Consider the following 15,092-nt stretch of genomic DNA (forward strand, 5'->3'; position numbering starts at 1 on the left):
AAAGTTTACGAGGAGATAAATTTAAAAGAAACCTCCCGGGTACCTTCTGTCAATCACAGCGTTGATAAGAAGATATTTATTATTTGTGGCGAAAATGAATATGATTTTGTACAACTATGTTTAAGGCAAGAGACATGAAAATATTGCGCAAGAATCAATCATCTTGACTCGATAAACGGCGATTGCCTTCAATTGTAGCAATTGTTTGTCTCCCATATTAAAGCTGATTGAATACCTTTTGCCCATTATTCATAAGTAGACATTAAATATTCAGATATAGAAGTGGTCAGTTTATTACTTTTATGCGTAAAACATAATTGAAGCTTAACCAGCAGGGAACCAAATTATCAAAATATAGAAGATTACACAGCAGGTGAAGCATTAAGTTTACAACAGAGCATGAAACACATTTCTAGTCTTCATTAAGCTTGATGAGAAATCACTAAATTAAAGGCTTCAAGCATCGTTTTAAGATAATGACGTGATGTACTTGGATGACGTCAAGCTTGGTTTTGTTTAACCAAAGTCTAAATATCTTTCTGCTAAAATTGCTTCCGTTCTGATGAGAAGCCACTTTAATATATTATGACAGAAACTGGCTTACATTACGTAAAAAGTTCTACAATAAGTGGCACACGTTATTCCCGCACGCAGTAGTCCCATTTTATACCTGAATGTGTAGAAAAAAGTTGGTAATCCTGGTGATACTTTTTGGTAACAGGTTTATTTCTTAAATATTAGTCATTATGATATAATGCTAAGCTTTGTGTGAACAATATCTCTTATACTTGAAATGTTTCGTATATTCAGCCACTGTTAGCAGCCGCAAGCTATTGACGTTGTTATGTGCATGAGTTAAATGTCTCGTTGTAAAGTTGCACATTGAAAATAACATGGTGACGAGTTTATTCAAATGATAACAATGCTTGCCTACAGCTAATGATTAACCACGCATTACATTTCACTTTAACCAGCGACGGCTTCATCCCACCTCAGTCTGCGGCTGCTGCTTTCAATATATCAGCGCACGAAGAGTTGAAGTCGACATGGATCGAGCACCTCGGGACAATCCACGGCAACAGCCGGGCACTGGCCTTCCAGAACAGGCTAAGCTCAATGTTAAGTTTTATGGCGTTGAAGTAAACTACGAAGGGCCGGTCGATGGTTTACGTGGATTGGTTTTCGTCGCAGCTTGTTCTTTTGCGGCATATTCTGGCCTTAGCTTGTTTCGTGCCTTCAACCATTGCCTTCGTTTTGAAATGCTGGTGAAAGGTGAGGAAGAAAACAAAAGGTTTTTGGAAGATATATTGTCAGGAGTGCTTCTACGCCGACTTCAAGGAAAGATTTCGTCAGTGGATTCGCTTCGCTTAAGCGAGTTCGGAGTAATCACGATCTCTGACGAAGAATTTTCTCAAATTTCAACAGAATCACAACAAGTTGTTGAAAATCTTGACGAGTCAGCAGAGGTAAATCTTGACATTCTTGCTACGACAGTGACTGCCTCCATATAATTCAAAGTGCGCTGAAATAATCACAGCGCACATAAATACAACAATAATAGCAATAGAGCACAAATTTACAAAAGTAAACGCAAAACTTTATTTTCAAAATTATTGCGACATTTTTGTGTTTGTTTGAAAAATTGAATTAGTTTTCCAGAATTTATTGAATAAGTTGAATAAACTGAAGTAGAACGCCGATAAAATTGTTATTTCGTGGATTGAGATAATCTCGAGCCAAGATCAAGTTAAAATCTGCTTTGAATAGTGTTAAATATCATGAAATATTATGTAATATATCTGTTGCTTTGCAGCTGCCGTTACGTTTCACCAATTTCCAGATTCCTGATGGTTCTGCAAGAAAAAATAGTTTCAAGATCTCCAGGGAAATTGAACATGACGTCGTTGCTACATTGGCCAGGTTAAATCTTGTTATATGACTCTCTACTGTAATGTTTGGAATTGGAACAAATAATATCTGTTGCGTCATAGAATTATTTACAAAGTGCTGGAATGATGAAAGAGTTCTTGTATAAAGCGCTTATATTCGTTCTAGTGATCATTTTTATGACTCTTTTCACCGGGAATAGTTAAATATGTTCCATGACAAAAGCTTGTTGGTGCACTTTAACGCAGATGATTTATTGGAAATTAACCCGAATTTAACTGTTTATCACCGAATCCGATAGACATTAATTCAAGGTAAACTGCACATACTGAGAAAAACTATTTTTCAGTATTTTTGATGCTGTGGAATCCCCCTCAGTAACAGAAACATCCAACTTCAAAATCGGTTCGTGCAAAATTTAAAAGCATTTCTACTCTAACTAAAAAAATTCATAACTTTTGTAAAAACCAACATGAAAGTTTGTTGTTATCTTACACTACAGCAGACATGAAAGAAAAAGTGTTGGGTTTGAAGTCGCATTTGGACAATCATGAGATCGAGAAAGCGTTGATCTGCGCTGAGCGTCTTGCTGATGTGGATGCTGTGGTTGGTTGTGACGTTCCCAGCTCAGAGGTGTCTTTGATCTTTGATCTTTTGGTTCTAATCATTGGCGCTTTCACTTCTAAATCTGAATACCAAGCTGCTCTGAAAATTATTTCTTGGGCCGCTAAATTTTGCACAAATTTTGAAAATCCTCTTGATCAGCTGAGGAAACTAGAAAAATGCGCTGTGCTTGCCAGTGAAATAGGAAACGCGATAAAACTTAAGGAGCCAAAATTGTACACCGAGAAAAAGATAAAAGAATATGTTATACCAAAATTACGCGACCTGTTGCAACAAATAAGGGCAGTGGCAACAGCAAATACTCAGATAAAAGCTGTGATGGAGGCGTGGGGGATGTATTACATCGCTTGGAACTTTTACAATATCAATGATGTCGACGAGGTAAATACAACGTGTTCACAAGCTTTAAATCATTTGGAAAAGTATGACGCTAAACATTTTCGCGTAGCTGGTTGGTTGAATAACTTGATGAGTGACGTCAAACGTGAACTTAAACAAGACCCAAGAAAATACGAAACAAATGCCATAAACATCTTTAAGGTTGCCCAAGATATGAGTGAGTCTTTGAGGAAAGAATGGGTTTATTGGTTGCAAGAACGTATTGATAATTATTAATTATTTGAAACAGCAAACTGCAATGTTTCGTGTTGATTTAACGAAGATAAAAAATCGCATTGTTTTTGTAAAATTTGTCTCATAACTCTTAAATGATTCCCCACCAGTGAGCGAAGGTTAAGTGCTGCAACTCTTTATTCTTGGAGAATAGCTTAAAACTTTTTCATACACTTGCAAATTTGTGCTTAATAAGGCGGTTGGGGATAATTGGTTGCAGTGAATACTATACAATAAAATGCCATAAATAAATGATTTACTTTGCTGAAAGATTCCCTCAATTTGATTTCATTGACTTGTCTATTATGCTACAGAATTGAAACCAATTGTTTAACTCAATGATTTTACTGATGATGAATACAGAAGATTGTCTTTAAATTTGTATATTTCTGGTTATAAATTTGTATATATTGTTGCCCTTAATGCTGTTGATTTCATTGATTAGCCTACGCCCAAAAATATTCGATTGAGAGACACTTTCGTGATTAATAAAATGTAATATTAAACAATTTTGTAAATGTTTATGAAATAAACTCTTTATGAAAGGGGATCACGTGAATCGTATCAAATTGTTGACAAGGAATGTCTTATTTGCCACATTTTTATCGTCTCGACCAGTGCAAAGCAGTAAAGTGAAAATAACAAAGATACAAATGTGTGTAGCAAATATGTACAACAACGATGAACAGAATGTAAGTAGAATGACTAAACCTTGAGCAAACAACGTGCTTGACGAGTTTAATATTGGCAATCGCATTCTTGTATGCAAATGTTTCTATTCGAGGTAGATTTAATGTTACAGAAAGATCTGAGAGAGCGATTTATTGCAAAAATCACAAACAACGTCACAATCTAATATAGCAGTAAGTGCTTTTGTGTGCTGGCGTTGCCGTTTGACGTCACACAAAATGTAACATTATTGCTATAAAAAGAAAATTGACGATTTGCAATTGACTGAAATGACTCAATAGTTGCAGTTTCACAGCTTTGGATACAATTAATGGTACGAAACCAAGGAAAAAATATTTATGACACGGGCTATTGCACAAGTTGTAAGCAATTCTGATTTCTTTCCCAGGATGAATTTGGTTTAAGTGTGTTTTGCTGCTGCCATGGTTACACCTACCAGAGCATTATTTCTGGCCCAACTTCGATCTTGCCACAGAAGGTTTCAAATCATCTTTGCGTGGATGCTCAGGTCAAGACGGTGGCGTCACCGGGTATCGAACACGGTGGGCATCGTGTCGAGTCCGATTCACTTACAGCTTCGACACCGAGCTCAAAGCAGACGCAATTACGCGCGTCTAGATACTTGTGAGCATCCCTTGACCACGTTCTGAAGCGAACTTCCTGCTTTGCAAGGTCGGCGACATCCGAAGCACAAATATAAGGTCGCTGATGGTGTATTGCGAAGAAAAAGTGAAAACGACCATGTAAGGAAAAGAGACAACAAGTGACAATATCACATGAAATACGTCATAATTGATGACGAAGCCGAATTCTATAAACAGACGAGCTACGTCAGGTAGACGATGGGACAAAACAAGAAACGATTATGAAGAAACAACCAACCAAGCACAGTTCACGAAGAACAACAGAGACCGACAAGATTTGGTACAAAATAGGAGGCAAGCTTTCCCAGGAAAATAAACAATCTGCGCAAGTTTAAAAAATAGTGCAATTCAAGGTCAGACGAGTTCACAATGACGTCTTTGGCGGTGATCTTTTGGCGGGATTCCATATCTTCTGCAGATGCTCGAGGCGGTTTTCGATGCTGGCTTTGTCTGCGCGGGTCAAGCACGAACGATAATTTAAACGTCGATCAACGAACGATGAAAATGACATAAACTTATTTGAACCTGTAGGCAGACTCACATTTGTCCAATCGCGTCTTGTCGTGGTTGTCAATGGCAACCATGGAGATTCCTTCGAGGAGAATCATCGATCGGTGATATCGCTTCATGCAATGCTGCACAGTGCCCTCGACCATCTCGTCCAACGCCGCCGTCCGACACTAAACACAATGTTGCATAGTGACGTCACAATCACGGCAATACAAGAAAAAAGCGCGCTTACGTCATGTACTGCGTAATAATAGATGAGTCGATCGGCGGACTTGAAACTCTTCTCTTTGAGTGACTCGATGTCGCATTTTGACCTCGCTTCCTGGCATCTCTCGCAATGGGCTTTGTACCTCTTGTTCACTTCGAGTACCACTGGCAATAGACATCTTATAAATAATGTTGCCACCACGAGGTGTCGTTATAATTGCGCGTCAACTCACAATTCTTCGCATCCTGATTGAGGAGGATTTGTGCGGTCCTCACTTTGTTGCGGATGGTGTGGAGGAGGGTTGCGAGGAGCTGGAGAGATCGGAGGTAGAGGAGGACTTGCTCCACTTGCCTGCGCAGTCCGAGCTCATTAAAACGTCATCACAACGACATCTTATAAGTGAAATAAGACACCAACCTCTGCTTGCTCGTGACGTTGTGGAGCGGATCGGATGCGAAGGTGTCTTGCTGATGTTGCGCCATCGATTGAGAGAGGAACGTTCTTGACATCAGCTCGGAGCCGAGAGGAAGAACGTGCTCTTTGGCGATCTCGTCTATCGCATCCGAGAACTGGATGTGGAAGCGGAGGATTTGTTCGGTGACCTCCATCGATCCAACCAAGGACTCCTCGGAAGACGTCATCTGAAAAAATGCAATCTTTGAAGAAACATTGACATAAAACACATTTTTGCATAACGATTTGCATCGCACGAACAATTCAGGGGTCAGACAATTAAGCTCAGGACATTTCAACCCAATGGAGCTAAACAATCCAAAAAATGCTGCTACAAGTTGAGGTTCAAGGTCAGACAAATCAACTTGAACTGACCAGGGGGGAGACATATCTCTGAAATTGATGAGATGGACGATCAACGCTCGAAGATTTGTCCTCAAAACCAATCCTGAAGCCGTCCATAGTCCTTCCACCTGCACAAAGCACACACGTTCATGTGGTTTAGTTCAAACAAACTGCAAATACTCGCATACACTTGACAATGTATCAGTGTGCGTCTGTTTGTATAATTTCACATCAGTTTTAGCAAATTTATGCAAACCACTACAAAACGTAAAACGTGCTCCATAAAAACGCAAGAGAGAGTGACACGTGACTGATAGAATGACAACACAACTCATAGATGTAGAAAAATTCTCACCGGAGGGTGAATTGACAATAAATTGCTTGGCTTGCTGGGTGAGGCTGGGTTGGAAGGAGGGGGGAGTCCACAGGAGGTTCTTGCGGTCGTTGTACCTCAGAAGATCCTTCCTATCCATCGGAGAGTTGGGAGGAGTCGACAGCGAGTCTGATGATTAAACAATGAGGTTGTCATGGAAACGTGAAGTTGAGTCACACGAAAAAGAAATCAATCTACTCCGTCTTGCACCAAACAAATGACTGACCTTTCGTGGGAGCTGGTTTACACAAATCTTGTGCCAGGGCAGTTGTTAGGCTAAAAAATGTTCATGAATAATGTTTGAACAATTCTATCATTGGAAAATAATCAAGTTGAAATTCATTTACAACAGAGCACACAATTTGCTGTTTTAATTACTCGGTTCTAAATTCTGTGGAAGCTGCTGCCATCAAGTTCTGCTGCTTGTTCTGGAAAAGCATCCGAACAACTTGCTCGGAAAGTTTGCTGTAGCTCTGGCATCTAACAATTATGAAAAATAAACCTTGTGTGATGCAATAATGCATCAACCTATGACATAATCATGAAAATAGACAGGCAAGTGACACTGAATGAAGAAACGAGGGAGCCACATCACCTGTTGATCGTGTCATGTTGCCTTCCATGCCGGACAAGATCCGGGACAGTTTGTGCTTTGCTCATCGCTGAAGACTCCGATGTTCTGCTGCGACGAGAAGCCGTCACTTTCCCAACTGTTCCTACAAAACATGAAAAGTTCATATTCGCTTGACGCTAAAAATTTCATTTCCATGGCAGCTTCGTTTAATTTGACATGAGTGACAGGAAAAACTGACCATTTTTGGGGTCCTCAGGTATCGCATCAAACTCGGCCGCTTTCAGAACCCCGGACATCTTCCGAGTTCTTCGCATTGTGTGGGGTGAACAATCCTGACGGGGTGACGGGGTACTTGGTAAAGTCCCTGAATACACAGGGGAACCCCCGTCAGTTGAGGTGGAGTTTTTCGATCTGGCTTCACTGTTGCTAGGAGACGGAGTCCCACAACTTGACAAGGAGTGTTGCCGTTCCATTTTTACATAATTTTCAATCTGAAATCGAAGCCATGTGATTGATTAGAGATGTAACAATTAGCATTGTGATGTCACAAGCCACACGTACCTGAGTGGGAACTGGGATGGGCGAGGGGGAAGGTTGGGTTGGCTTAGGAGAGCCACCTTGTGACGAGAATGAGTAGAGAACAACGGGGGATCCCCCGTTGTGAGAAGGCTTCCGACTTCGAGATCTGTGGCTGCTCTTTCGTGTGTACGACAACACTGGCGAACTTGACCTCTTGGTGGCACCATGAGAGCTGTTGCGGCCCGAATTATTGTTGTGGTTCTTGGGACTACGGGGATTATGATTTCTATGTTGCTTGTTCGAGCTTTTTTTCTGCTCCTGTTGATGTAAGTTGTCGGCTGAAAAATAAAAGTTGAATTGAAGCTCCGTGTTTACGACCAACTGCAATGCCACCACAATGGCAGGTTGTTAACAAGCAAACATGAACAGACATAGGAGCAAAGTTTGGCAGAATAACATCATTATATCCAAGGTGAATAGTGATGACGATTTCTACAGCTAAAAAATTGATCTTGAAAGCCAACAACCAATAATCAAAACAGGCTGATAAAAAAAAAGTAGAAAAATGTCAAATTAATTAATTCGTCTCTGGAATAAAAATAGTTGGTTTAAATTTTCACGAAAAGCTTAAAACAATTATTTCCTATTTCTCAATCATTTCTACAAGTCACAATCCCATCTACAAATTTGTGTGCGTAGTGAATTTAAAAGGTTGTGGCAAATAAGTAGATTCAAAATGCCGCAGAATAACAACTGTCCAGGACAGAAGTGCTCTCAGCTTGGAGTTTCCACAAAAGTTGTTGAACGAGTTCATTTCAAACAAAGAACTTCAGCCAGAGAGGTGAGTGGGTATCAAATTACTCGACCTTTCAGCGATAGTTATGTAACAATGCAACAATGAAATCAGCTGGTCTGCCGCTGACGCCATTGTTGACCCAACGCACTTTACTGGGTTAATGGCATTTACCAGCAGCAGATGTTCATTCAATATTCCAGCTGAAGTATTGGTACAGTCATAAAACTGAAGCCACTACTTTCATGAACAACAAAGAGAAAAACAACTGAACAGATTTAAAAAGCAACAAAAGTTTGAGCTTTTCCCCACAAATTATTACTCAGCGCGGAATATCTTACGTGATGAGCTTGGATGTGACACAAAGACGAATTCTTCGGAATCTTTACTCAATTCTGGAGAGCTCGCTAGCGACATCGTGAGGGGTGAGCCTTCTGATGCTGTGTCCTGAATAAATGTCGTTAAATAAACAAACGTAGCTGCATATTATCACAAACAGTGGAAGGAAAATATAATACTGGTGATGAATAAATTGTACCACTGTACTGTTGTAATGTCAATACTTGGCAGGGTTGCTTGCCTTAAAGTTAATTGCAACTTTGATAGATGCAGTTATAAAAATAAGAACAGCAGGCGCCTATTTCAGAACAAACATTGTGCTGAGATATTTTTATTAACTGTTTCCAAGGCTGTTAATAATTTTCTTTTTTACAAAACATGTTTGAACAATCTGTCATTTGCCTGAGCATTTCTATTGACTCGTATGATGCCGACCTTTGGTGGGATGACGAAGCGAGGGTCGGAGTTGTTGCTTGACAATGGACTTGTTGTGTCATAGTCAAAATGGTGTCTGGGCACTGGGACCGGCGAAGCTGAAACAACAAAATTCTATTGTGACATCATCCAATCACTAGTGACGTAATAGACAAAGAATGACTTGGTGCATGACAGGAAATAAACACACATAGTGATGTCATAATCACAGGTAAACAGAAGCGATTAAGTATTAACTGCTTTATAAACAAACTTACAAGCAGCAGTAATAATAATAGACAATATAACACAAGCATTCACTATTAAGCCAGGTACAAGTCATGTTCATGACGGACACAACTGGTACCAAGCTTAACCAATAATTAAAATAAGTAATTAATTATCTTACACATGGCTCCTGCTGCCAGGAATTTATGGTTGAAGAATCCTTTGAAGGTTATTCTGTCCTTGCAATTCTGTATCAACAACTTGAGCAACAAGTCTACTAAGTCAGGGGAAGTACCATGCGGAATTCTGCCAAAAAGTTAATGATTACAACATCTAGTATTTTGACATCATAGCAGTTGTTGTGATGTATATTTCAAGTTTAATTGCAAAACTTAAAAGTTGGAACTGGAAGCTTCCAAACGGAAGTAGCCACCCATCCTAATCTATACGAGAGTATATCTTAAGCTTACATAGCAAGTGAATAACTCCTTTAACTTGCTTGTCGAAGTACAACGCAACGTGAGCTTTTAAAATTGTTTAAAAAGTAAAAATTTAATTCTGTAAAAAAAAATTTGATAATTTCTATTAAACAGAATTGCCATCTCGACCTTTTCTGGGTTTCTACGTTGACCACAAGATAAAAACTAAACTTGCTGCCGCCAGTAGAATGATCAGTTTGAAGTAACTGAGTAGGACAGAGGCAAAAATATCATCGAACAAATCCCCTGTAGGTGGAACTTTCAATTATGACATGCACATGATGCAATAATATGTAGGAAGCAATCAATTAAAGTGAATGTTTGCTGAAAGCGACCAAACCGTAGTGTATTAGACTGATTAATTATTTTAACTATTGCAAACCACCGAAGTAATTTAAAAAACCTTTTATCACTCATTTTATCAACTAAGCAAAGCTTAATGTTTTTCATGTTGCAAATGGTTGTACTTAGTCGATGGTGACTCTGCTTTAAAGTAAGTTGAAAACTGAGCAAATGATAAATTGAACAAGTTGATCACTGGAAAAGACACGTTGGACAAGGTTTGTTATGAAAATAAACAAATGATAGCTCGAAGCGATATCTTGCAAAATAGTCAAATTTAAGAAACTTTTACTCACTTTGGAGAAATTTTTCGATTCCTTTCATAAAAATGTCGCAATTCATGAGGAGTCTTTGCCTGTAACAAAATTTATAAAAACAACCAGGTCAGAATGAGATGATACCAAAATAAATTTTAAATATTTACAGCGTTTCAAAAAAAGAGAAAAATGCACTTTATCGTTCGATTATATTAGTAACTGCAAGTTCAGAGAAAAGGAAAAATTGACAACATGTTGGCAAAAGATTCTAAATCGAAGCATGTACATTGCGCATACTCTACATTGTAATCATATTAATGTCAAGCAGCTTGTTAGAATAAAATCACAATCACCTGGAAAGGAGCTCTGCCCACTAAGCACTGATACAAAAAGACTCCTATGCTCCATAAATCTGCTTTTGCGTCATAATGCTGTGACATAATCACTTCAGGCGCCTGCAAGATCAAAGCAAATTGCTGTTATTACAACATAAAGGACACAACAAAGAGAAAGTAGAACAGGAAATGGATCAGAAAACGAGCAAATATGAAGGAAATGAAAAGTAATTATTCACAGCATGTGTTTGCACACAGTACAGCTGCATAGTCACGTAAACAAGGCAGTTTACACATCTGCGCCAGCAATTACTCAATGTACTCTCATTATGACAAGTATTCATGACAGCAAGTTGTCAGTTTAATTACCATGTACATCGGCGAACCACATAACGTCGCGGCCATCATGTTGCCTTGAAGATATCGTGCAAAACCAAAATCAGCTGAAATAAAAAGTTTCAAAGTGAACTCAGATAAACTCGCTTGCAAACCTCGGCGTGATGCTGGACCAGGATGAGCAAAGTTACCTATTTTGACAGTTATTTCTTGTGGTTTTGGGTTTGCTGTTTTGTGTGAGAGCAAAAGATTCTGAGGTTTCAGATCTCGATGAACGATTCCTTTTGAATGGAGCACTTTCATGGCTGCTGCAATTTGCCGAAGAAAAATTCGAATTGTGTCTTCACTGAGTGTGCCCTTTGCTGCAATGCATGTAAACAAGAAGATCACTCATTCAGTAGCTGGTGCCACAGCTGCAAAAGCCAATTTGTCATTTACGGCGAAACCGGTGAGAAATCATGTTTTGTAAATATTCAAATAACTTACACTGGAGATAGTCAGCAAAATCGCCTCCATTGCAATACTGAAAGACAATAAATATTTCATTATGACAAATATGTTCGACGTGTCACAACAGATGTCATTCATATGAGGGCGACGACACCAATAAATCAAATGTTATATTGCAACAATGTCTACCAATATTTAAATACACAGCACAACATATACAGCCGGTGGTATTTGGTAATTACTATAATTAGATATAACGCTATGTCAACATTACGTAATTACATTATACCTCTAACACAAGGAAGACCGTTTTTGCAGTTTCCTGAACAAAACATAAAACAATTGTTATTGAGCATTTTACAAAACCAAGTGTAAATGTTTATGGAGATGTAAAATGGAACTTTAAGCACATGTATATGTGTCTTCATATAAAACCTCACCTTGCATTCATATAGTTGGACTATGTTCCTGTGTTGTAGTTCCTGTAAACAGTTAACAAGCTTATATAGAGTGTATGCATCATTATGCGTGACTACATCACCTGTGATTTGACATGATAATGTCAACAAATGGGGTCATGGAAAATTACAATGCAAATTGTTTTAAGTATTTGCCAATGTGGACTGCACTGACAACTGGCTATGAAGCATACAACCCATTTACTAGCGCTAAATATTGACAACAAAATAATGACAAGTCGTACTTTTAAAATTTTGATTTCCTTGTCCAAGAGTGTTTGAGCTCTTCCCACTTTCTTCTTGTCGATGCATTTGATCGCCACAATTTGCTCTTTTTTCTGATACAAAATAGACTTTGCAAGGGATTTGTTGTGTGTGCAAATATTTTGTATTTTATGAACATTATTATTATGTCAATCAATTATGTCAATCAAGGTACGGTTTAAATGTCACCACTTATAAAGCTTAATGTGATCTTTATCAATACAGTGAGAATGTCAGAACAAATTGACTTACCCGTTTATGATGACCTTTATAGACAAGGCCATAAGCTCCATGGCCAAGCAGATCAGACATGGAGTACTGAAAATCTCCCACACTTCCCACATTCAGGTCTCTGTACGTCATGTTTGCAGGTAAAGATTATTAACTTATAAATAATTTAAATATTTACATTGCTGTTTGCAACATTGTCCGGTCATTCTACAAAATAAACGGTTTCAAAAATTTTACTAGTTGCTCAAAAAACACATCTACATATATTTATGGATAATATTACGGACAATCTGCTACAACGACAACTAGAACTACACGACCAACACAATCAATTAGCTATAAATCAGACAGATACACAAAACTGATGAATTGCTGAAGGAGATGGTCTTTATAGTCGACCACAATCATAAAAACAAATTAATCTGAGTCTGTTAAACTTTTGCATTCCCACATGAAGGCTTGGATGGGTAGGAGTGTTGAGGTGACATTTTTACTCAACCTTCATATGGGAGCGCAAACTCAAACATACTAAAAATTATTGGTCGGTATCACATTTCAAAACAAAAACACAAAATGCAAATTAAAACATAATTACAAGCGAGAGTTTACAATGAAAGTGACTCTTTATTCACCAAAACTAAGTCGTGTAAACTGCAGTCAAATATAGGTGGTTAGTAGACTGGGCAAAAATTAAAAAGTTGGAGTTTAACTATGTACGGATGTACGGTTTAAATAAAGTTATATTTAAATTATAAGATAGGCTACATTAAGCATTTAGGTTAGGTCTGCTTCAAAGGTTACAGTGTTGTTGTGAGGTTATGAAATGATTTTTCTGGTGAAATGGTGACAGCCTTTCCTGTTTTTACAACTGGATTAAATTATCACTTACATGCTTTCCATTCATAATTCAAGCGCTCGGCTAATGACATGCCAACATGTGTGACCTAGTTTGGGTCAAGTGCAAAACCACAAGACGCATTTCTACACTAGACCTCAGCAGATCGAACTGTGACGTCATCTGGTTGTGCACTTCTGCACTAGACCCCTAGTTTAATTTGACTGCGACTATTTCACCGAAAACAATTGTACATTCAAAGCTATTTCTTCAGTTTCTTGTAACTTAACTGAAATATTATAACATAGGCTTAATACTGGTAGCTTAAATCTAACTCTTCCTTCAGATTTAGATCCATATTTAACTAAACCCAGGTAATTCAATGTTTGCATCCATTCTCCCAACCTGACAGTGAATGACCTATTTTCGGTGAAACAGTTAGCAACAGTACGCTACGCTGGCATGGCTGCATGGTGGTTTAACAGGTCTAATTGAATTTGGAATGAACTGCACATACTGTAGTATATACATATGTCATGACGTGGAATTTTGCTTTAAATAACAATGAAAAATAAATTTTATTAACACTAGGCCTATTGGCCTCGCGTACAGCCGTATAGGTCTAATTGTACCGGTGGTGTGATTTTATAGGCTACAGGCCAACATCGAATAGCCTAGCTTTTATCGATAGAAGAGCAAAACGCACAGTTAAGATAAACCCGTATTGTTTATTTCGTCATTGCTAAGCCTAGTGCAAAGCGTAAAATGAAATGCTAGCTTCAGCTTTTAGGCCTAAATCTGTATATATAAGGATGACATAATATCCGAAAAGAAATAATTACGGTGAAAAGCACAAAACTAATTTTAATCGACCTGTATAACCTAATGTTCAACAAATACTCTATCAAAAACAAAAAATTTTATTTTTGACACCAGCAACCATTCTCCAGCACCAGCCATGTTCAATTGTTCATTATTATTCTTTTCGAGCTCGCCTATATATAGTGCTGGACACGCTTCACTGAGTTCGAGCACAACAAAGAAATCACGCTTCTCTCAGCTGATCGCGTTGCTGGGCAGGCGGCTCGCAATCATGGCCCAGAATGCCACCCTGATTTGCAATGTGACTTGCTTTGGAGTCCTGCTATAACTTGCTACTACTATTTTGATGTGATTATGATGATGCATGATATTGCTTTTCGAAACAAGTTCCAAAACAATTTTTTCTGGTGAACTTAACAAATTTCTATTTCCCGTATGAAAATAGACGCGGTATTATGACGTCATTAAACAAACTACGAAGTATTGCATCATTTTATGTAACAACCCTTAACAAGCAGTGAACTACTTTTCTGAAACACTTCAATTAGAAGTCGCTTTCCAAAGCAACGTACACGCGTGTTATTTTCTTTCTACCAGGTAACTTTGCTTTCTTGTGCACACAAACAAAATGACGTTATACTGCACTTGCGTTCTAGTCGTAAAGAAATACTGGCTGGAGTAATAGTTTTAATTCTCACCGAATATAAGTAACTCTCTATCGTTGACGACTGTTCCTTTTTATTTTAAATTTAAGCGATATTATTTACTACAAAAGCATGCACATGCACACAAAGAATCCTTTGATTTACTGCATTCGAAATATCTGGGGATTTGCACCAAAAGAGACAGATGGCACAAAGCTGCTTGCCTCATTTAGCTTGAGGCGTTTATTGATCTACAGAGATTACGATTCACACGTCACTGAGGAACTGGGTCATTCATGTGGTTGCTTTCCTGCCTTAAAGTAAATGGTGGCCGCCATTTTTCAAAATATTTTCCCTCGTTGACCGTTACATGGACCAGCGCAACATGTTAAGTCCAGAAGCGGCAAACACGTGACGTGGAAAGCA

General features: G+C 38.4%; 2 protein-coding genes across 3 annotated transcripts; one reads left to right on the forward strand and one right to left on the reverse strand.

The window, feature by feature from the left end:
* The first annotated feature begins 752 nt into the window (after positions 1–752).
* LOC143446052 (uncharacterized) lies at positions 753–3,632 on the forward strand. Of its 2 annotated transcripts, none has more exons than XM_076945507.1 (3): positions 753–1,466; positions 1,814–1,920; positions 2,237–3,632. In XM_076945507.1, the coding sequence occupies exon 3, from the start codon at positions 2,395–2,397 to the stop codon at positions 3,124–3,126; it is 732 nt and encodes a 243-aa protein (XP_076801622.1). In that variant the 5' UTR covers positions 753–1,466; positions 1,814–1,920; positions 2,237–2,394; the 3' UTR covers positions 3,127–3,632. The 2 variants fall into 2 exon arrangements, with proteins under 2 accessions (XP_076801622.1, XP_076801623.1); XM_076945508.1 differs by having other exon boundaries at positions 776–1,466.
* An 878-nt stretch (positions 3,633–4,510) lies between these two features.
* Positions 4,511–12,568, reverse strand: LOC143446051 (uncharacterized). Its single transcript, XM_076945505.1, has 24 exons — positions 12,387–12,568; positions 12,116–12,208; positions 11,853–11,894; positions 11,702–11,734; positions 11,449–11,485; positions 11,154–11,324; positions 10,996–11,069; positions 10,645–10,746; positions 10,331–10,389; positions 9,395–9,519; positions 9,007–9,104; positions 8,574–8,679; positions 7,482–7,777; positions 7,159–7,411; positions 6,942–7,062; positions 6,725–6,826; positions 6,573–6,622; positions 6,329–6,475; positions 6,004–6,101; positions 5,593–5,816; positions 5,408–5,526; positions 5,200–5,339; positions 4,999–5,137; positions 4,511–4,907 (listed from the first exon to the last, which is right to left on the reverse strand). The coding sequence occupies exons 1-24, from the start codon at positions 12,495–12,497 to the stop codon at positions 4,822–4,824; spliced, it is 2,826 nt and encodes a 941-aa protein (XP_076801620.1). The 5' UTR covers positions 12,498–12,568; the 3' UTR covers positions 4,511–4,821.
* Positions 12,569–15,092: the final 2,524 nt, after the last annotated feature.

The sequence above is a fragment of the Clavelina lepadiformis genome, chromosome 2, assembly GCF_947623445.1.
Source record: "Clavelina lepadiformis chromosome 2, kaClaLepa1.1, whole genome shotgun sequence".
NCBI lineage: Eukaryota > Metazoa > Chordata > Ascidiacea > Aplousobranchia > Clavelinidae > Clavelina > Clavelina lepadiformis.